At 40.8% G+C, this 23677-nt stretch overlaps 1 protein-coding gene across 1 annotated transcript in view; it reads right to left on the reverse strand.

Moving 5' to 3' along the window:
• Positions 1–23677, reverse strand: part of OSBPL3 (oxysterol binding protein-like 3) — a 191911-nt gene that overhangs the window by 92323 nt on the left and 75911 nt on the right. Inside the window, exon 2 of the mRNA XM_011970628.1 lies at positions 11787–12031. Within this exon, the coding sequence (XP_011826018.1) occupies positions 11787–11882 (96 nt within the window). The 5' untranslated portion in view covers positions 11883–12031. The remainder of the gene's footprint in view (positions 1–11786; positions 12032–23677) is intronic.

Consider the following 23677-nt stretch of genomic DNA (forward strand, 5'->3'; position numbering starts at 1 on the left):
ATCATGGAATACTTAAGTCTCAGCGTGTGACAAAGAATGAGGAAGTCATTTACCCAGCTCTTTCATTTAGAGATGAGGAATCTACGCTGAGTGATTTGTCTGGGGCCACAAAAATGAGTGAGGGGCTTCTGAGGACAAGGACCCAGGTCTTCTGACTCCAACTCATGAGCACATACCATGTGTGGAGGTGAGAAAAACTCCAAAGCAGGCTCCTGTGTGAATGGGACTGGGGCCAGAGGCGAGACATTCTTCCTTTTTATATCACCCAGGACTGTTTTAATATTTTACCTTTATTATCTTTTAATTAAAAAAAACTTTCAGTAACATGTCACAGAGCCCTGCCCTTTGGTGTCTGAGCACAGAAGAGAATCACAGACTCTACACTCAGATATAATACTTTTGTATGCCAACTACAGGGCATTCACAACTCTTCAAGGAGACCCACTGCTTTGCTGGACAGCACCAGCTGAGAACAGTGTTCTCTCTCACAGAGTGCTCAAAACTATTTTTTCAGAGCTAATTGAAATTTGCAATCAAAGTAGAGATACAGTCTGACTAATCAACACACACATGACTTAGAATCACAGGAGTAGGTGGCAGAAGTTTAGCACAATAAACTGTTCTTTATCTTGATCCTAATCAGAAGTGTATTATTTTCACAGTGCTACACAACAACTGGTTCTCATAACGAGAACCTAGAGACAATGCTAAGATCTCAGAGAACTTTACAAATCAAAGAAGGAATGACTTTAGTGCTTAGTATGTTATAGTCCAGTTTGTAATGGAGCTTCTCTTTAATAGGGTGGTTCCTGCTCAAAGGTCCAAAGCTCATTATCAGGAACTAGAGATACAAAGATGTAAAATCAAGTGCTGGCTCTCAAGAATCTAACTTACATTACAAATGTTAATAAAAGGGATACCACAATGTTGAAAATTTGTAAATGTCAAATGGGAGATTCACACAAACCTGCTGCAGGAGCTCAGACAGGCATAATCTCCAAGGCCTAGATCTACTTGAGCTGGGACTCCCAGAAAAATTCACACACAGTAAGCAGCAGGGTGTCAGAGATTCTTGAGGCCAACTTGATGAGCAGTCACAAACTTTCATGGCTTAAATAAACAGATATTTATTTTCTAGCAGTTCTGGTGGCCAGAGGTCCAAGATCAAAGTGTTGGCAGGTCCACGCTCCCTCTGGAGGATCTCAGGGGGATTCATTCATTCCTTGCCTCTCCCAGTTTCTGGGGGTTGCCAGCATTCCGTGGCATACCTTGGCTTGTAGCTGCATCACTCCAATCTCTGCCTACACCACCACATCACCTTTTCCTCTATGTCTGTCTTCTCCCCAACGTGTTTCTTATAAGGACATCTGTCAGTGAATTTAGGGCCCACCTGGATAATCTGAGATGCCCTCCTCATCTCAAATCTTTAAATTACATCTGTAAAGATCCTTTTTCCAAATGTGGTAACATTCATAGGTTCCAGCATTAGGATGTGGACACATCTTGTTCTTTTAAAACAATGTACATATCTATAGGGTATATGTTCAATTTTCTTACATACACAGTTTGCATAGTGGTCACGGTTTTTAGGGTATCCATCACCATGTACATTGTATTCATTACCTAATTTCTTGTCCTCCTCCTCCCTCCCCCACCCTCACCCTCTGGGTCTCCGTTATCTAGATCATTCCACTTTCTATGTCCACCCAAACACATTTTTTAGCATGCACTTATGAGAACATGTCATATTTGTCTTTCTGTGCCTGGCTTACTTCACTTAAGATAATGACCTGGTCCAGTTCCATCCGTGTTGCTGCAAAATACATGATTTCACTCTTTTTGATGGCTCAACAGTATTCCATTGTGTGTACATATCATATTTTCCTTATCCATTCAATCGTTGATGGAAACAGGTTAATTTTATATCTCTGATATTGTAAATACTGCCGCAATAAAAATATGAATGCAGGTAACTTTTAGATATATTTATTTCTTTTCCTTTAGTTAGATACCCAGTTGATCATATAGTAGTTCTTCTTTCAGTTCTTTGAGAAATTTCCATACTGTTTTCCGATGAGGCTGTACTAATTTACATTCCCATTGACAATGTGAAAGAATTCCCTTTCTTCTGCATCTTCACCACCATGTTGTTCTTTGTCTTTGTATTAATAGTCATTTGACTGATACAAGATGGTATCTCATTGTGGTTTTGATTTGCATTTCCCTGATGATTAATTATGTTGAACATTTTTTCATATACCTGTTGGCCACTTGTATGTCTTCTTTTGAAAAACGTCTACTCATGACCTTTGCTTGTTTTTTAATGAGATTATTTGTTTTCTGTTGTTGTGGTTGAGCTGTTTGAGTTTCTTGTATATTTTGGATATTAGTTCCCTGTTGGATGCATAGTTTGCAAATATTTTCTCCCATTTTGCAGGTTGTCTGTTCACTGTTTATTATTTCTTTTGCTGTGCAGTAACTTTTTAGTTTAATTAAGTAGGAAGTGAACATGTTTTTTGATGATTCAACTCACTACACAGGGCACCAGGGACCACTGGGCCAAGATGTGCCAGGAATGTGATTCATCTGAAGTAGGAACAGAGAGGAGGTGATTTAGATGGTGATGTGGGCTTGTGTACAGATGCAGTGGAAAACACAGCTGAACTCGATGGTAGGGCCAGGGTGTAGGTTTTAGAGTGATGTCGGATGACACTAGGGAAGTATTCTGTTGTGCCTCTGTCCTACTTCTTACACTGTCACTTCTGGACCTTTAGTTTTTTCATACTATCAAATTACTGAAGTAGACTTTCCCCTCCCCAGGAAAGAGCTGTTGAATCGGTCAGTTTAGTTTACATTTGCATCAACAGCTTCTTGAGAACATTCCATTACCTTGTACAGCTGCTACGCCGTGCTCTCAACCGGAGCATGTGGGCCAGGGTTCTGCCTTCCTGCATCTTAAATGTGCCCACTCCCAACCATGAATAAATATATTTATTTTCTTAAGGCATTCCATGTAGTTTTCATCAAAGTAATATTTCTAAATCTCACCCAAATATATTTGCTGTGATTATTCCAGAATTGCAGAATACAGACAGTTCAGCAACTTTCCAGAAGTGTTTTAAGAGTTCAGTTTCTTGTGATCTTCAGAGTGTGGAATGCAGCTGACAGTCTGTCATCTGTGGGTGTGGAGAGGAACAAAGAAGTCCTGACAACTCAAATATGTCATTTGAGTCGATACTTTAACCTCTTCTGATTATCAAATGTTTGTTTGTTTCTTATAAGACTCACTCTGAGTGGGAATACATTGAGAACTCAGTCTTATTTCTTCAGCCTTCCTACCTTTGAGGTATGTCATAACCATAGGGGTGGCTAAAAGGTCAGCAGTAAGGAGGAGAAGTAAAAGGCCCAGAAAATGAGAATCTAGAAAACTATAAGAAATATACAGTTAATTATTTTTCTCAGTGGGGTCCACTAGAAAAAGAAAAAGAAAAAGAAAAAAAAAACCAGCTCCAGGCAAACGGCGACCCTAAGGCTACTTCAATCACCCACGTTCCTCTTGGCCCTGCATTCATAAAGATGTGCGCTGATGGAGGCTTGTTTAAATAACAACCATTTGTACATAAGGCATGGAACTTGAAAAAATTCTGAAGAAGCCTTCTAGCATCTAAAGAAACCCAGTGCTCTCCAAATAGTTGGTTGCCTGGTCCCCTACCATTTATTAGCCATGGGACTCCAAACAAATCAGTTAATATCTCTGGGCCGTATTTCCTTTCCACAGTGGGGGAAACATTACAGACCTCACTGAGTTGTGCTGAGACTCCAAAGGGTAGCATGAAAGGATATTATGAGCTGTGAAGATGCTATTGGAGAGTTTTCACTTGGAGTGTCCCATGCTGAGTCTTCCTCTGAGAGCAGCCTAGACACAAGCCAAGCTGCCTGCCCCTGTACTGTGCCACCCGCCTCCCAGCTGGAAAGAAGCAGGGAAGCAGCTGTGATACTGCCTAAGGGCTCCCAGGACTCCACTGCTCACAAAAGGCTATGTTTATTTGTCAAACACTTACATAGCACTTCCTACTACATGCTCTCCTCAAACTAAGCAATTTACACCTAATAAGAAAACAAGGCACAGAGAGGGTATTAACTCTGAGATCAAACTCCAGCTTATAAACAGCTGGAGATTCAAACACTGGCCATCTGGCTCCAGAGTTCATGTTCACTGCCTCTCCTCTTCTATGATCATCACAGAACAATGTGAGACAACCACGATGCTTCCAAGGTCCCTCCTCCTTGACTGGACTGTCTTGTGGTGTTTATTCAGCCTGTACTGAATACTGAAATAAATTTAGAGATACTAAATCTTAGTATCTCTAAAGACATTATGAAATTAAAAGAAAGAAATGGGGCCGGGCGCAGTAGCTCACACTTGTAATCCTAGCACTTTGGGAGGCCAAAGAGGGCGGATCACCTGAAGGCATGGTGGCACTACAGGAGCACACCTGTAGTCCCAGTTACTCAGGAGGGTGAGGCAGGAGAACCGCTTGAACCCAGGAGGCAGAGGTTGCAGTGAGCCGAGATTGCGGCACTGTATTCCACCATAGGCAACAGAGTGAGACTCCGTCTCAAAAAAAGAGAAAGAAATGGGACTAAGCATTTTCAATACCCAGACAGCTGAAATAACACCTGGACATTAAAGTGTTAATTCTCTTTTCCCTCCTTGGCAAATTCTTCCCTATTCCACTCACCTGTTTTATGAGTTCTGGCCCTGAGCCCAGCCAGGCTGGGCTCCCTGGAGTGCAGCATAATCTAATACCCTGCATAAATGAGCTCTCATTGGGTGACCCTAGGAGAGTTCAAGTCACTGTAGATTAGCAGGGTGACACGAGTGAATTGCATAATTGTATGGAAACTTACCTAGCAATAGATCTCTCCATTTGAAAACCCCTGCAATCATGAGTGAAGCACTTGTCAATTATTTTGACAGGATTTACTCTCTACTGCTAACTTCTATGCCAAATGCTAACAATACACTTTAAAAATGACTAGAGGCTGTGCTCTCTTTACAACCCATAGTCTTTCCAGTCAGAGTTGATTTCTTATTTATGATGAACTGTTCAGCTGTCCTGTCCTTCATAGCTTCATATATCCCTGCTCAGGGCCTTTTAGTAACAGGCTCTCAATAGATATTGGTTGAAGAAATAAAATTCAAGGCTATAGGACTCTTTTGATAAAGACAAAGCATATTCAGTCATCTTTATCAAGCTAATCTGGTCTCTGGAATGTGTTACTTTGAAAGTTCTAGAAAGGAAATATAAGGGGGCAGTGGGAAAAAGATAAGAGGAAATTGCAATTACTCATATTTTACACATTTTAAAATAGCAATTCTCCCTCCCACTTAGATATTCCTTAACCCACTTAATGTATCTACAAGACTTTGTGAATGGTAATCTTTCTACTGAGCAACTGCATGAATGAATGATTGATTCTAACCCTAACCTAATTCTACTGAGCAACTGCATGAATGAATGATTAAATTCATTCATTAATTTAATCTACATTTACTGAATGTTTCCCATGTGCTAGTCTAGATGCTTCTTATTTACTGTTTCATTTAGTTCTCAAAAGTAAGCAAAATTATCCAAACTTCACAGCTAAAAAGCTGAGACCCAGAATGTGTTAAAAAACATGGCAAGGTTATCCAGCAGGCAAAAAGCAAAGCCGGTGAGAACATGCATCAGTTTCTAGAGCCAGCATCTTTACTTTTGTTCCAGACATTCAATAGAGTAGTTCCTTCACAGACCGCAGGTATAGAAGAACATTTATGGATGCTATCATTTGCCAGAATAAAATCAATGGGGAAGCCCTTCTTCATTTTATTATAGATCCTCACAACTGTCACTGGAGTAGGGAGCTTAAGAATCTGTGGGCTTTTTGCTCCCGCATGTTCTCCATGTATACCTGGCCATACATTCTCACCTACCCCAATAGAAGGATATTTGTCGCTAGTTTTCAATAAATTCAGTCCGACGATTTGTATCTTCTACGTGCAAAGCCCTGTCCTAGGTGCTATGAGAAATAAAAGGATGTATACACAGGACCCAGTACTTAAAGAACCATACACTTTTTTAACCAATGAAGCAACTGAAAGAGGAGAGACAATGGCAGTGTTAAGCATGGTATTAGCCAAGCTCAAGGTTCCAAACCAGAACACATGTGAAGGCCTCTCTCAGATCCTGTCGAGGGGCCTGGTAGAACTGGGCTGTTCTACTCCTCTGTTCCTAGTCTCTCATGAATCAACACTAATCAGCCTTTCACCCCCAGGACTGCAAGGAAACCATCTGACAATGACACCAATGACCTCCACAAACCACGGTCATTTTCAGGCATTTTATGTGATCTATCAGTAGCCATTTAAAAATAAGTTAATTAAAGCATAGCAATTCACATTTACTTTGTAAATAATCTACAATGAGCAAATGTTGTTTTTATAAAAATCATTTAAAAATCTTAAAGCAATAAATAAAAATTATTGCTAAGAAAATGACATAATTCAAAAGGGTAGTAAGGTTTCATATGATCATTCTAGCTAAAGGAATAGTGGAGCCAAAACCTGGGATGAGGAAGAACATTGAAGATCCACTCAGAACTCTACAAATAATAGGGTATGATTAAGAAAGTCAGGAGGGACCAACAACCTTTTTTTTTTTCAAATAAGCAAGGTGCCTTTAGTTCCTACAAGAAAAGGAGATTCCTCTATAGTGAAGGCATGATATCTGAAAAGTGATCTACTTCAAAAAGAACCAATTCTGCAGAGTGTCAGGGTTCTTAAAACAAGGTCATGTGAGTTCTGCTTCCAGAACTGGCCAAAGTAAAGACAGCTTATCTGTAATTATACCAGTTTCTTGAATTTACAGAGGACTTTTCTCCAAAGACTTTCAATGTCTTTTAGCCACTGAAAACACTCAATGTTCTCTTACTGCATTCCAGGGGAAAAGGCGGGAGGAGAGTTTTTCCTCCTTTTTATGAATGGAGAACTGAGACAACCTACGGTTACCTGAAGTTCATCCAATAACACATTATAAAGATTGCAACAGAGAGCTCTTGATTTCAACTCTTCTCTGTCACTAAGGGGTGACAAACACAGGGCCCATGCTGTGCTCTCCCTGCCTTATGCCCAGAAGTCACAGCTAAAAATATGGTAATCTTTCCCCTGAATGCAGACTCAGCTGCAAAGTCCTTCTTAACACAATGCTCTGTGCAGCTACTACCAAGAGATAGACGCTGGCATAGGGGGCGAGAGGGGAAAATCACTTACGACCCAAGCAAGGGCACGGCTTAGCAGAATGCGGTAAGAATTCATCAGCTGTTTTCACTTGTTTTAGGTATAGGTTATGCCTAAAGATGTCAAATGTAGCCCAATTATTAAACATTCTATTGTATTCTTCACAAAAGCATTTTGTTAATGCGTGGAGTAAGGCACTTTTTATTTTAAAAGTATATATTCACATGTACAGTGTATATTTTAGTGGGCTTTTGTATAACACTAAAAAGGTATGAGTGGATACATGTATGATCCTGTAAAAGTTCCTGGGAGAAAAAAAGCTAGAACTATTCACTATGAGCATTTAGGACTTTCACAAATAAGAATGAAGGTCAAATTAATGTTAACTATAATGATAAAAACGTACGTTTACATTTACTCAGCACCTATTCTGAGTCTGACCCTGGAATAAGTACTTATTTTTCATCCTTACCACAATGCTATGAGAAAAGAACTATTATTATTCCAATTTTATTGATGAAAAAACTGAGGCTTGAAGAGTTTAAGGTCATAGAACCAATTAATGGATAGACCCAAGATTGGAGAGTTAATGTTCTAATCACTATGCATACCTTTCTCCTCAAATTATCTTGAAGAGATTTTATTGACAGGTTGTTTTCGTACTGGCAAAGTGAGGCTTACTGTTTTTAAAATCTCAGGAGCCCCAACGTTTAAGTTAAAAGATGACAGAACCCTCCTCCTAGGGTTTTTATGGCCCTAAGTTGTACATTTTGTCTTAGGTCAGATGTAAAAATGAAAACACCTAGGTCTCAATCATTTTCTCCTTCAAGGAAGCAAGCTCTTTCAACATAGATATATAGGTAGGAGAGTATCAATACATAAACACATAGCTCCATGAGATTTTATATGAATAGGTCTGAGATAGGAAGACCAGGTTCAAGTTTAAGCTCAGTTCAAGAAACAAGGACAAGAGAAAATTCAGCTCCAGAAAGAGAAAGAAAGCTAGTGTGGCTGGAGTACAGAGACTCTCAAGGTCACCTGGCAATACTGGATGAGAATTTAAGTAAAAATGACTTTAAAAAACCATGTCTTCCAGCTAAGATGGTGTTTTAAGTTCATGCATTTAGTGCCCCTTCCCTATCGCCACTCTCCAAGTACGGCAAAAACATACAAAATGCCACCCTCACTCCAAATATGGCAAAAATATACAAAGTTATAAACACGTAGGGCTCTTTTTTGTCTGTGCGATAAAAAACAAGATTAAATATTTCCAAAGAAGATGTGGTACATATACTTATGCAGTGGACTACTATTCAGCCTTAAAAAAGAAAGAAATCTTGTCATTTGCAATCACATGGATGAACCCGGAGGACATTATGCTAAGTGAAATAAACCAAGCACAGAAAGAAAAATACTGCATGATTTCACTTACATGTGGAATCTAAAAAAGTCAAACTTATAGAAACAGATGATAGAATGGTAAGTTCTGGGGATCTAATGTAACACCATGGCAACTATAGTTAATAATACTGCATTATTTACTTGAAATTGGCTATAAGAGTAGATCTTAAATGTTCTTACCACACATATACACAAAAATAACTATGGGGGGTGATGGGTATGTTAATTAGCTTGATAATGGGTAATCACTTCCGAATGCGTACATGTATCAAAACATCACATTATACACCATAAATATATACAACTTTCATTTGTCATTTATTACCTCAACAAACCTGAAAAAAAAGAATAATGTGGCAAAAAAAGATTAAGTATCTCCATGGATCAGAACCAAACAGAAATGTAAAGTATACTGTAGACAGAGGTGTCCATTAGCCTGTTTCTGTGGGCTAATGGGGTGAAAAATGTCATCAGGAAAAGGCTGGGACTTGAGCCAGGCTCGCTGCTGGAAATCTGAAACTGTGGAGGGGGAAGCCCCCACACCACAATGAAAGAGAGCTTTAAAAATCTGCTTGCCCAGGGAGAGGTGAGGAGGGAGACATAGCCTCACAGCCAGGCACTGGGCTATGCTGTCTGGGGCTTGGTGCTGGGTCCCAGGTATTCCATCATCATCATGGAACAGCAGGCCCTTGCTGCAAATATTAGACTTGACTCTGCACTGGGGTCCTGAGAGGTGGAAAGTTGGCAATAGCAAATCCCTAGATGGATCAGGGTGAGCGCAGAGAAAGAATACATGGGAAGCAATCTCTAGATGAAGCTCTAAACTGCAATTCCAAAGCACATGAGAAAAACTAGCACTAAGAAAAATGACCAATAAAATCAACATCAGATGTATCCCCTTAAGATGAAACGAAGAGAGCAATTTGAAAATGACTTTAAACTAGTGTTTGAAATACAAGTAGGTATTTGCACAGATTATCTTTAGTTATATTTCTTATTCCTCTAATTAAATTTCTTACTATGTAAATCTTGAAGTTTTAAGTGTTTAACTGGTACTCTTCAGTGACGTGACTGGAAACACAGTGTCATCCTTATATTTAGCAACCGACAGACCATCGGAGATGGCTGTGTGCCCTAAGGGAGGAGAGCTTCAAAGGTTCCTGCACCTCTGTAGCACCTTTAAAGACTGAAGCACAATCTTGGGCCAGTTTGCGAAGGCAGAGTGGGTATGGGGGGCCAACGTGGACCACATGGATGGAAACACTAAGCATATCCTGGGACAGAACACCTTTCTTCGACAGAAGGATGAGAAAGCAGATGGACTAAGAAAATGACCTCTGGAAATAAAACACGGGCTTTATAACCACAGGCTGAAGTTGAAATAAACTTATTAAATTCTCCACCTTCTCTGCCACAGAGGAAAGAGAAGTGTCTCCATTTATAAAGCCACATTATATGCATATTAAAGCAGGAGACCCTAAATATAAAAGATGACCATTTGATGAATGACTGACTGATTGACCAAGCATTCCAAGTCAGAAAAAAGTTGAGGCATGAAGCACATTCCTCTTACCCTTTATGATGTAACTTCCAAAAAAGCTTTGTGAAAACCCAGTCAATTCCAAATAACACACTGAAAAAAGTTTCCGCAGTATTTGATCTGAGAATTTCATTGTACTGTTCCAATTCCTATGGTGTAATCACCACCTGCTACTTAAAGGAATCATGTTCTCCCCCTTTATCAAAGAAGGACATAACAATCCCTGGGTGTAAGGAAGATGGCACAGGTAGGGGATATACCACATGCTGTTTTAACCCCAACCAGAGTTTTGGCTTAGGGAGAAAAATACTCCTGTGGAAAGCTGACAAAGAGGACAAGCACAGTGAACCTCATGAAACAGAACTCCAGGGAGCCAAGATGCATTAGCCAATGACTAATTTTAGTCTTTTCTTTTTTTTTTTTTTAGTCCCAGAAGGAACCGATGACAGTGCTGACAAAATTCTCCTTCTTAACCCCTCAGGGGAGATCCTGGAAGGCTTCCCAAATGTCAGACCTGTGGCAAAATCTAATTTTCCTGGCATCACAGATTCATGGGTGGCAAAGCTCCTTATCCCAGGCAATGCTCAGTCTGAGAGACCCCAAATGTGTAGATGTGACTGAGGTGGGAGTTATTTAATTGCTGCTTCCAATTCTGGAACCAAAGACTCTGGGTGATTTCTCAGGCCAGCACTTCCCATGAGGAAAAGGAAATGCCAACAGAGCCAGCAGGTGCTGAAAAGGCTCACAGACCACTTCGGTCATAAATTCAGCTTTCTGACAGCTCATTCTCTCACCACCTAACTGCTGGGGGAAGAATTATAATGATTAATGTGCATTTACTGCCACTGATCTAAAACCAGCAAATTCTGCCAACAAAGATTCATTAGAAAGGAAACCAAGAAACAATATATAATTACCCGACAGTTATTTAGGAGTTAATTATTCAGTCCTTTGTTTCAATTCTTTCTTCCTCCTACTTAATTCCTTTGGACAATTTTTCTGTAGATTAGGTTCCCTCATCCATTACAGATATTAAAGCAAGTGAGACTCGAAGCTACTGGCAGGGCAATCTGTGGTTACAAGCTGCCACAAAAGGTGTGATGAAGGGAAGAAAGTTGGGGTGGATATTTTAATTACTTGAAAAATGATGGATGGTTTTTTTGTTTTGCTTAGCAGGATATAAAGCAAAGTGTGGGCTCTGAAGCCAAACAGACTGAGCTTTGGTTCTTTCTTTGCTCCTTACTAGCTGTGTGTCCTTGGGCAAGTAACCTGGTCAGTCTGAGTCAGCTTCCTCATGGGGAAAATGGAGATGTTAATATCTACACTGGAGGACAGTTGCAAGAATTAAACAAAATTATATGAAGAACCAAATGCAGTTCTTCCCACCTAGTAGGCACACATTATTAAAATTATACAGAATTTACTCTCCTCACACGGTCAAGAGATAACCAAAAGTAAATGCTCTTAAACTGAGAAGTAGGATTTCCCAAGTAAATGTGTGCATTTTAACCAGCAAACTTGATGGCTTATATTTGCATATTAAAATTTGCATGAGTTAAACTTTACCTGTCGACTTCCTTGCTTGGAAGAGCAGCTACTTGTGCTCCTTGAAGGTGACACCAACTTTTGGGACACACCAAGGTTCTTCTCATCACTCATCATGGACAGCAAGTCACTTGGCCTCAAGACAGTCAAAATGCCATCAGATGATAAGGGAGCCGAGAGTATGGAAGTCCCCAGTGGCAGGTGGTTTAGCTCTTATCCAAAGTGTTTAAAAAACATTTCGGGTGACCCAAAGGAAACCCTAAAACCTAAAAAAGAGAAATTAGAAAGAAGGTCAGAGGCATCAGATATCATCTCTAATTTGCCACAAATTGTCTGCAAGTGGCTTAAACATACTACAGATTACAGAGTCATGATGTTTAGCTATAGCAGGGGCCAAGAAGGAAAAGAAGTTTTACACCATTCTCTTGTTCGGAATTTTGTATAGGTGGTTTTTCATGTAGCTTTGCAATATGGCAGGCTTAAGAACATCGATACAGAAATTTGAGTCCAGACACATACAAAATCAGTACTATAAAAAAATCTTAAAACACAGTAAGACACCAGTTCACACCCACTGTGATAGCTATAATAATAATTTTTTTAATGGGAAATAACTAGTGTTGGAAAGAGTGCGGAGAAATTGGAACCCTCAGACATTGCTGGTGGAAATGTAAAATGGCACAGCCATGGTGGAAAACAGTTTGGTAGCTGTTCTATTTCTCAAAAATTTAAACACAGAATTATCATATGATCCAGTAATTCCAATCCTAGGTATAGATCCAAAAGAAGTGAAAACAGGTGCTCAAAAAGTTGTAGACCCATGTTCATAGCAATGTTATTCATGATAGTCAAAGGTGGAAAGAACCCAAATGTCCATCAACTGATGAATGGATAAACAAAATCTGGTATATACATACAATGGAATATTATTCAGATATTAAAAGAAATGAAGTACTGATACATGCTATAACATCAACGAACCTTGACAACATTAGGCTAAGTCAAATAACCCAGACACAAAAAAAACAAACATTGTATGTTTCCATATGAAATATCCAAAGTTGGCAAATCCATAGAGACAGAAGGCCAGAATTAGTGGTTACTAGGGGGAGAGTAGGGCGATTGCTTAAGGGCTACAGAGTTTCTTTTTGGTGTGATAAGAATGTTCTGGAACTAGGCCAGGCTCAGGGGCTCATGCCTGTAATCCCAACGCTTTGGGAGGCTGAGGTGGGCGGATTACCTGAGGTCAGGATTTCGAAATCAGCCTGGCCAACATGGCGAAACTCTGTCTCTATTAAAAACACAAAAATTAGCCGGGCATGGTAGTGGGTGCCTATAATCCCAGCTACTCAGGAGGCTGAGGTAGGAGAATCGCTTGAACCTGGGTGGGTGGAGGCTGCAGTGAGCGAAAATCACGCCACTCCACTCCAGCCTGGGTGACAGAGGAACTCTTGACTCAAAAGAAAAAAAAAAGAAGAAGAAGAAAGTTCTGGAACCAGCTAGCAGTGATGGGTGTACAACACTGTGAATGTACTAAATGTCACTAAATTGTACATTTGAAGATGGTTAAAAATGTGAATTTTATGTATATTTTATTACAACTTTTTAAAAGTTCTTCCTGGTTTTTTGGGAGTGGGGTAGAGGATTTGTTCTCCCAAAGGTTTTTGGAAAAATCTTTAAAAACTACAACATGGTATGACAAATAACCGTGGAGGGTAAAGTAGAATTTTCCATATCATCTATGAGCATATTTAAAGAAAAGGGATGATCATTCATTGAGTATATACAAATTACTGCCCAGCACTATAGTAAGGATTCCCACAAGCATTGTCTCATTTAATCAACAGCCTGACGGAAGTGGAGTATCATCACTATTTTATGGAGAAGAAAACTGAGTCTCTAAGAGGTTAGGGAACTTGCCCAATCACATAGCTGCCAAGAGGCTTAATTAGTTTTTCCCAGCCCCTTAACTACGTTGCTGGAAATGAACACATCCCTCCCTGGTGACCAGGTCTGAGGATAACAGCTGTTGCTCCATCTCTGAGACCTAAGAGACCTGGGGAGCTGGACTAAAAAGAAACAGGAGGGAGGTATCAAGCTCTGAAGAGGCAAAATCTCATTCCCTCCTATAGCACAGTATCCATTTCCAAGATGGCACAGTGTCTGTGATGGGGAAGGAGACTGAGAAGGGGGGCGGGGTGGGGGCGCCCTCTACAAGCACTCAGCTGGACTGCCACCTGCAGCTCTTTGGGAGTCTTGCCCTGATGGAGGGGTTTCTAGTTCTCAAAGAGGAGAAATGTGGGCCTAGAATCACTGGCTTCTCCCACAGCCTTGGGTTAAGAGTAACTAACATGTTTGGTTTTGGCTTCAGAAAACCAGGACTTTATTTAACACACTAAGTTCAAGTAAATTCTACAGCTTTCCTAAGCATGTTAACATAAAAAAAAAAAAAAATCCAACCCATTCCGTTATTAATGTTCACATGGTCTAATTATAAAAAGAAGAGTATCATATATTTGTCTAGGAACCTGCTAGTTAACTATGATATCAAACTTGGCTAATTATCATATACTCTTTCCTATGCCTTCATTAACACTTAGTTCTTTAAAAATAAAAAAGAGTATGTTAAAGCAATAAGCTAAAATCAAAACAAGGAAAGAAATACAAAATCTCAGAAAATGAAATTAAGGTGCCCAGAGCCATAGAGCTCAATTCCCATGTTACTTTTAGATAACTCCCAAAATCTCTTTATTCATTTAGTATTGGATCCAATAATAAGTAAGACTAAAAGCAAACCAGCACCAGCCTCTTCATAAAATTAGCCTTACTTATGGGGGCATGACTAGGTGTACCTGAAGTTAGAAGCAAATGCAGTCTAAAAAGTACCAAGAGAGTACTATAAAGATATATTAATAGTTTGTGGAAAAGCAGTGTTGGCTGTTGCTGTTTGAGAAAGAGAAAAAAAATAAAAAATGTGATGGGAGCCCCATGATGAAGTGTGTGTCTGTGCTTGGGGAGGGGAGGGGGCAGCCGCTCCCTGCTGCTATGGCAACAGATTCCACAGTAGATTAGGAATAGTAGCAGAGGGTTTGTGTGTGTGTGTACAAGCTTTGTTTTTGTTTTTTCTTTAAGGCTGAGGTTCTGTTAAACGAGAGTCTGGGATGAGAGGGATGTGTGTGCAATGTAAAGGGAGAGAAACGTGAGCAATAAATGAAAGTCACAGGAATTCTACAATGGCCAAAGCAGAAACACCACAACCCTGTCCTAGAGGCAGCTGATACCGAGTCATCTTTATCTCTTTGTCCTGCAAAATTTTACCTGGGAGGCAACAGCCAGGGCTTACTAGGCCAAATCCAATAGTTATCAAAGTTGGCACTTAGAGCTAAGGGCTCTGCCAGCACGACCCCCTGGTGATCCTTACCCCTGTCTCCTTTCCCCTTCTGGGAAAGAAAGAGAGGGGACCCGCAGCCCCTCCCATGCGCCGCCCCAGGGTGGAGTCTGGGATTGTTGCCCAGGGAAATACATCTATTTCATCCCCCAGAACCTTCCTGCCTAGCCTCATCAGGAATTTGGTTAAAGCCACCAAAAGCGGCCTAAAAAGTAAAAGAAGTCAAATTCCAAGAGAAGGATATATAGTCACATACCACATCATAGGGTTTCAGTCAGTGACAGCCCACATATACGCTGGTGGTTCCATAAGATTATAATTCCCTGTACTTTCTCTATGTTTATTACACAAGTCCTTAGATTGTATTACTGCTGCCTGCAGTATTCAGGACAGTATCACGCTGTACAGGTTTGTAGCCTGGAAGCAGTAAGCCGTACTACATAGCCCAGTGTGCAGCAGGCTCTGCTATCCAGGTTTGCTAGCTATACTCTATGATGTTCCCACAACAAAGATGAAATTGCCTGTCACATTTCTCACAGTGTTTCCTATCATAAGCGATGCATGACTCTACCTAGAACAGGGAAGAATAAAGAAAGAAGGCAGCAGTAGCCCAAGACTAAAGTATCCCAGGTGCCAAGATGGTCACTTGGATGGAGGCAACTACTGTGTCCACTCCAGGGGATACCACAGGGATGGGCTGGGGTCACCAGAGAGGAGGCCTCGGCAGGACGGTGCATATGAAAGACCCCTGAGAGCTTTCACTCCCCCCGGGAGACCCTTCCATGGAAAACCTCTAATTCAAAGGGTTTATGGGTTTGAACAATATATGATAATTTCCCTGCTCACAGACTGTGAATAATTTAAGGGCAAACATTTATTTCCACTTTATTTTGTATTGAGAAATAACAGATATACTAAAGGGCACAAATCTTAAGTGCACATACAGAATGTTATGCTTGCAAATACTCAAATCATCATCAGCTGGATAAAAAAAAAAAAACAGAACATTTACAGCCTGCCAAGAAGGCTTCTTGGTCCCCTGGAGCTGATCTTTTTGCAGACTGCTGTCCCTGAGTAAATCTCTCCTGCAAGTACTTGTCAACATACCTTAAGGATGGAGAGTTAGGACTTCCTCAGCTTACAGGAACAGGTTTTATGGCTACTTTGGTACATTCTGCCTAATGTCAGTATTTGATGTGTGACAGAATTCAGTCTGGGATCTGCTTTTGTTTCAACAAACTACCTGGTGGTGAGGTTGAGGAGGAGAGAACTTATGGCCCTCCCCTTCATCTAAATCACAGAGGCCACCAAATCCAACAGGTGTCAAATACCAGATGCACTTGGGTCAGTTCAAAAATGCCCTGTTTGTGCCTCTGAGATGAGCTTCATCGTCTCTCACCACTGACACCCACCTTTGAGAAGCCGATGGGTCAGGACTGTGTGAAACACTAGTGTTTTGGTGAAAAGTCAAATGGACATATGACATGCAAACATAAGCTGTCCTGGGGCTTCCATTAGGAAAAGAGAACTCTGATTTCTACCCAGAATGGGGAAGAATAAATGACCAATGTACTGTCAAGTATTTTGGCAACAAAGGCTGATTTTAAGACTCATGTTAGTAGGTTTGACTTAGAAAAGATGACACAATTTGGGAAAAGACGTAAAGGTGACATTACATACAATATACGTGCGCTGGAAGGAGTCAGACCTAGGTTTGAATTGGTTTTCCTTATTACAAACTCTGTACACCTTGACAAATGTATTAAGCTCTCTGATCTCTACTTTTTCCTGTATAAAATGAGGAATAATAATAGCCACCTCAGAAAATTAGAAGGATTTGGCCACATGCAGTGGCTCACGCCTATAATCGCAGCAATTTAGGAGATGGACGCGACTGCATTACTTGAGGTCAGGAGTTCAAGACCAGCCTGGCCAACATGGTAAAACCCCATCTCTACTAAAAATACCAAAATTAGCAGAGCATGGTGGTGCATGCCTGTAGTCTCAGCTACTCAGGAGGCTGAGGCAGGAGAACTGCTTGAATCTGGGAGGCAGAGGTTGCAGTGAACTGAGATTGCACCACTGCACTCCAGCCTGAGAGGGAGCGAGGGAAAGGAGGGAAGGGTGAAAGGAAGGGAGGGTGGAAGGAAGCGAGGGAGGGAAGGAGAGAAGGAAGGAAAATTAGAAGGATTAAATAAGAAAACGAGGATACAATGTCTGGCTTTAGAATAGAATAGACACTCAACAGATGTAAAGGCTCATTGCCTCCTCTCTCCTGGCTTCCTGAAAGTGGCAGGTGCAGCACAAGATAAGAAGCTCTACCCCTCCTTCAACTACAAACAAATAAAGATGACAGAATCTTAAAACATGTGTCCTTCAACATATTAACATCTCCCAAAATCCATAACGCGAGTGTGAACAGACTAGTGTTAAATCATTAAAGCAGTGTGCTTACTTTGGAAGAAGACATAAATGCAGAAAGATAAAAGCCACAGAATTCATCACCACTAGCTCTCCAAAAAAGCAATATTATCTGGTAGATTGCAAAGAGGGGCATATAACACAGCTACTTATTAATCCATTAGGCCTGGGGGTCTGCACTCAGACACTTGGCCATGTTTTGCTTGAGAAACAGATTTTGCTTCCATAGTTGGAAACGACTTTCACGAAGGCCAGATGGCATGTAATTCCAAATAGTTTGCAATTTCCCAGTAAAACATATAAAGAAATTATGTCCTGAATTAATACTAGGAATTTTTAAAGTGAGATATCTATTTCTGGCCTTCAGTAAAATAAAATTATTCAAATCTTAGATATGCATCTTTTTACAAATGGTACCCTCTGAAACATCCTGATTTCAAAAATGTTACATGGTCAAAAGCAGGGCTTTGGTTACTTGGCTTTAAGCACAACAGACCAGAGATTCAGCATCAGAAGTTTCTGGAAGCAGGTTCTAATCACAACAACTTCAGATACCAATTGGTGATCCTGGACCTCTAAAGTGCTGTCCATGTGTCCGAACTATCTGAACCGCTGGTCTGATCCAAGGGCACCAATACCTGACTGTTTCTGGGAGATGAGTACTAAGGCTCAGTGTCCACACAAGTCACTTCCTTAAAGTCAAACATTCCTCCACAAACCTTTTTTTTTTTAATTTTGGTATCTTATTCTGACTTTTGGCAAGACAGGAGTCAAGAGGCCTAAAGACTCAAATGCTTACTCTGGCACATTCAAACAGAGTATCCATTTCTATTCCCTGCTCCATCCATGGCCTTCACAATCTACTTCTTCAGGGGAGATCAGATTGCTCAGAGCCCAATCCAGCAAATGAAATGCACCTGGATGCATATTTGAAGTGTGCAGCTTCCATGAGACAAAAAGCTGGATAATGGTATCTGGCTGTCAGTTTACACTGGAAACATTTATTTGTCATCACTGAGTAAACAAAACAACAAGCGCTATAACATCAGTCATTAGACAGAATTATGGAGCCTAACAATGAATTCTAGCCCAACCTCTGGCTTAAACAAAGCAAGAACTCCTTCTATAACACAGCGAGATCATCACTGCTTGACCACTTTCTGTGACAGAAACAAGGCACTCCATTTCATTCTTTCTTTTTTAATCTATTCTAGACAGTTTGTCATTATTTAGAGCTGAAATAATGACTCACTATAATTTCACACACTGCTCCTAGATTTGCCCTTGGTAACTACGTAGAACAAGACAGAACATTTTTTTAACCATAACCTACCATCCCCACATCCCACCCAGCAAATCTTTTCTTCTCTTGACTAAACAGCCTCATTGTCATCATCATCCATTTCTAATGGGACAAGGATCAAGAACCCTTGGGATCCCAGATGTTCAACTCTGATCACCCTTCAATTTGTGCTTCTCTCACAATGATGCCCAGATTTAAAGACAAGCTCCAGGTGTGGTCTGGACAGAGCAGAAAAGAAGGCAATGACAACCTTCCTGGCCTCAACCACACTGCAACTGTTAATACTGCTGGATTTGCCTTAGCTTTAGGGGAACCTGCATCTCTTTCCAGCTCTCAGTGTTCTTACTGGGACTGTTAGGTCATAGGGATTTCTGAGAAGTTGGGCTTCCTTCTTTCTGAAGTGGACTCCTCTACTTCCTTTAACTAAAATTCAGGATTTGACTGTTCTATTATTATTACCAACATTATAATCATTACTAAATTATCTCATGTTAATTTTTACCCATGTCAAGATATTTCTGGAGACCAATGGTCATTGGCTGACTTCTTTGTCATGGCATACATAGATTGCACAGGCATATGAATTCTATACTCACCCAAGTAAATTATACTTGGAGATTTACTAACAAGAAGAGCACCAAGGACATGGAGGTCTCTGCAGCCTGACATTAATTTGTTTGTTAATTAGCATTTCTGCATACGAATTTGCCAACCCACTGTAAATACCCATAACTGTACAATCACCTACAATTTCTCAAAGTGTCCAGATCCACCTTTTTCAAAGTCTTCTGGATCTTACTTACAATGCAGATTTTGCTCCATTTTAGATGAGTTGAACCAGAATGTCTATCTAGGGACGGGCCTGATAATCTCCATGTTTAACACATACCCTGGGTGTTTTTTGCTTACATTAAAGTTTGAGAACATAACTGACTTAGCCTGTAGCTTTCAACCCATCTTATTTGACTCCGAGCCAATCCTTCTATTTGTGTACATGTGATGTGGTAGAGGGTAGGAAGCTAAAACCCTCTTTTATTATCATCATCGTAGTCCTGTGGTTTTTAAAGAGTGGTCCTCAGACTTGCAGCATCAGTATCACCTGGGACCTTGTTAGGAATGCAAAATCTCCGACCCTACCACAGACCTACAAAATCAGGAACTGAGAGTGGGACCCAGGGATCTGTTTTTCACAAGTTCTCCAGGTGACCTGAATGCACAAGTCCAAGAACCACTGCCACAGGCTAATATTACATCCACGGCATAGAATGGTTAGGCCTCTGGTATACAGAAGGTCCTCGAGTAATGTTGCTTTATTTAACTTTGTTATTTAGAAGTTTGGTGATGTTTTTTGTGACCAGAAATATGCCACAGGAAATATGCCATTGTTTTTATCAATTAGCCTATGGTAAAATTAGCTTCATATATATTGTTTCACTTGAAGTCACAGTTTCCAAGAACTTATCAATGAAGATACATGAGGACTTACTGTAAATCTGTCAGTGATTGGAGTAGACCCTGAGTTCTTTTCTGACAAAAATTTTGTCCGACTGCTTAGCTACTCCTTAATCAAGGGATAGCAAGTACCAGATACATGTGCTTCCAGTCTCCACTGCCACACTTCGTCATCATGGCAAAATTCCTCAAACAGCTCTCCAGAAAACTAAAAGACAGAGTTGGCCAGCCGGGCATGGTGGCTCATGCCTGCAATCCCAGTACTTTGGGAGGCCAAGGTAGGTATATCACTTGAGCTCACGAGTTCAACACCAGCCTGGGCAACATGGTGAAACCCCCGTCTTTACAAAAAGTAGTAGGTTGGTGTGAAAGTAAGTGTGGATTTTGCCATTGGTACCAACCTAATACAAAAATTAGCTGGGCATGCTTGTACACATCTGTAGTACCAGCTACTGGGGAGGCTGAAGTGGGAAGATGACTTGAGTCTGGGAAGCAGAGGTTGCAGTGAGCCGAGATTTTGCCACTGCACTGCATTCCAGCCTGGGCGACAGAGTCGGATCTTGTCTCAAAAAAAAAAAAAAAGAGAGAGAGAGATGGCCAGGTGCAGTGGCTCATGCCTGTAATCCCAGCGCTTTGGGAGGCTAAGGTGGGCGGATCACGAGGTCAGGAGTTCAAGACAGCCTGGCCAACATGGAGAAACCCCGTCTCCACTAAAAATATAAAAATTAGCTGGGTGTGGTGGCAGGCTCCTGTAATCCCAGCTACTTGGGAGGCTGAGGCAGGAGAACTGCTTGAACCCAGGAGGTGGAGGTTGCAGTGAGCCATGATGGCGCCACTGTACTCCAGCCTGGGTGACAGAGCAAGACTACATCTAGGAAAAAAAAGAAAAAAAAAAAGAGAGAGAGAGAGAGACCGAGTTGGTAAGACAGATCTATCCTGCTAAGATGCATTGCCTTATCCTGATTAAGAGCCATGATTTCACAGGACATTAGCTGCAATCTGGTCATCAAGATCAACACATATGGACCTGTCCTTGATCCTCAACACAAAACACCCATGCACCAGGTTCTTGCCAAACATTATAACTTTGAACTCTGTACTGTCTAGACTGTATCATTCAGTGGATCACACTCGGAGTGCATACTAAAATTATGTGAGAAACTTTTAAAAATGCTAATAAACAGACCCTATCCTAGGTCTATTATGTTGAAATTTCTGGTGGGGCCAGGCTTTGGTATTCCTAAACCTCCACAGGTATTTCTGGTGTAGGACCAGGGTTGACAAGGTGCTTCTGGGCTGTGAGCCACCATTAAATGATCCAAAAAGACAAGACAGTGTGTGCACCAAGCTCAAGCCATATCATCTGATAATGGAACTACCCTATTCTGATCTCTAAGAACTGCTTTCCCTGCATTGTCTTCTAGGAGTATGCCCGTACAATGAGATGATTGCTGCCAATAAATAAATAACCAACCCACTGTATGATACTAGAAAATTTTGTAGAGCAGTATAATAAAGACTAAAAGCTGTGGACTCTAACTGCCCAGGTTCAAGGCCAGCCTTACTAAGTTGCTTTAGGTTAAGCTTTTAGTCTCTCTAGATCTCAATTTTTCATTTGCAAAATGGGAATAATTAAAGGATCTCCCTGAAAGGGGTTGTTGAGGTGATTAGATGAGCTAATCCATATAAGACCATTTAGCAGAAGGCAATCACATTGCTGTAAGTTAGGTAGTGTGGGATGTACTGGTCACCATCCTGCACAACATCACAATGGGTATTTTACTCTTTTAATCAGAAAAACGCAAAGGATATATATAAATATCCATATTACTATCATCCAAAATTAATAGGTCTCCACACATACATACTCACCATTTTTCTGAGTTTTCTTAAACTTAACTTCTTTCTGCAGCTGGCTTATTTTCACTGAAAATTATTGCACACACAAAAACACACGTTCTATTCCACTCCTGCAACATAACTATGCCTTGAACTTACTCGTTCAGATGTTTCTGACTCTCTCCTATTAAAAATGGTGATGCAATGAACAACTTGTATCTGCTCCCCGTGAGGCTGTGATGGTAATTTTCTAAAGCAAGTGGAACTGCTGCATCTTAAGGTAGGACTAGTTTTAGTTTTACTGGATATTCCAAATTGCTATTCAAAATGGTCACACCAACTAACACTGTACAGAGGCTTCTTTTTTTAAAAGTCTCTTCTATGGTCATTTACAAGAGAAAAGAAAAAATAATAATAATAAAGAAAGGACTCTCGAATTCCACGCCTAAACGACTGGCTTATTCTTGGCTTTCAGAGACTGTGAACGGAGCACGTCCCTCTTTGTCTGAGGCACTAGGATGGACAGAGGGTCAAATTGATGGCTCACCACTGATAATCCTCAGTAGCAAGAGATGAGTATTTCTCTGTGCTTGGCTTCCCTCTATCATCACTGTGCTCCAATTCTCTCAACTACGGACGGTTTCCATGTGCAGTGTATTATTGGAGGCCACTTCAAAAACTCTGTGGAATATGACAATGTGTAAATAAATTACCTTTTTTTCTTAAGTTAGAAAGTAAGATAAGGTGCTGCTGGGCTGTTGGCAAGATGTTCTGGTACTGGTGGTTTTCTCATTGGCAAAAACCGCAATGACTTGTGTACCAACCTAATACTTGGCTTCCAACACTAAGATGCCTTCCATTTCATCTTCTGGGTGAGCCCTATGGCTCCCAGCCTCAACTTGACAGTTCCTATGGCCACAGATGTCCTTCGAACAAGTGAAAAATGAGGAAAGAGTAGACACAAATAATAGCCTCTAGCTCACAGAATCAGAAAGCCACATATCAAAGATACTTGCCAGTGAAGAAAGGAAGAGATCAAGAGAGACCCAAGTGGCCATTGTTGCTTACTACTAGCCTTTTGAAGTTCATCGATGGACAATTCAAAGCTGGTAGGATTCTTGGGAGAGGGCACTTGCAGGCAGATTGGGAGAAGGAGGGAAAGATAATTTCCAAATGATTTTTATGCAAATGTAATACTATCGATGTAATACCAGAAGAAATGCTATTGACTCAGATCTTGGTTTTCTACCTTGTTCACAAGAGCATCACCAAACAGATATGTTTATGAGTATCTCAAGTGGACTTTTCAGAAGTCTGACATCCTCCCTAAAAAAAGACAGATGTTTGCTACACATCCACCCCTGTGTCTGCCAACACATCCACCCCTGTGTCTGCCAACACTCAATACGTGAATGCCCAGGGCTTTGCTCCAATGCTGAGTCCCTCCTCCTGTTCACATGGGCCTCACTACTGGCACATATCCCCTGATCCCTGACCACAGATGTCACT

This window comes from Mandrillus leucophaeus, unplaced genomic scaffold, assembly GCF_000951045.1.
Source record: "Mandrillus leucophaeus isolate KB7577 unplaced genomic scaffold, Mleu.le_1.0 Scaffold1207, whole genome shotgun sequence".
In the NCBI taxonomy this organism is placed as follows: domain Eukaryota; kingdom Metazoa; phylum Chordata; class Mammalia; order Primates; family Cercopithecidae; genus Mandrillus; species Mandrillus leucophaeus.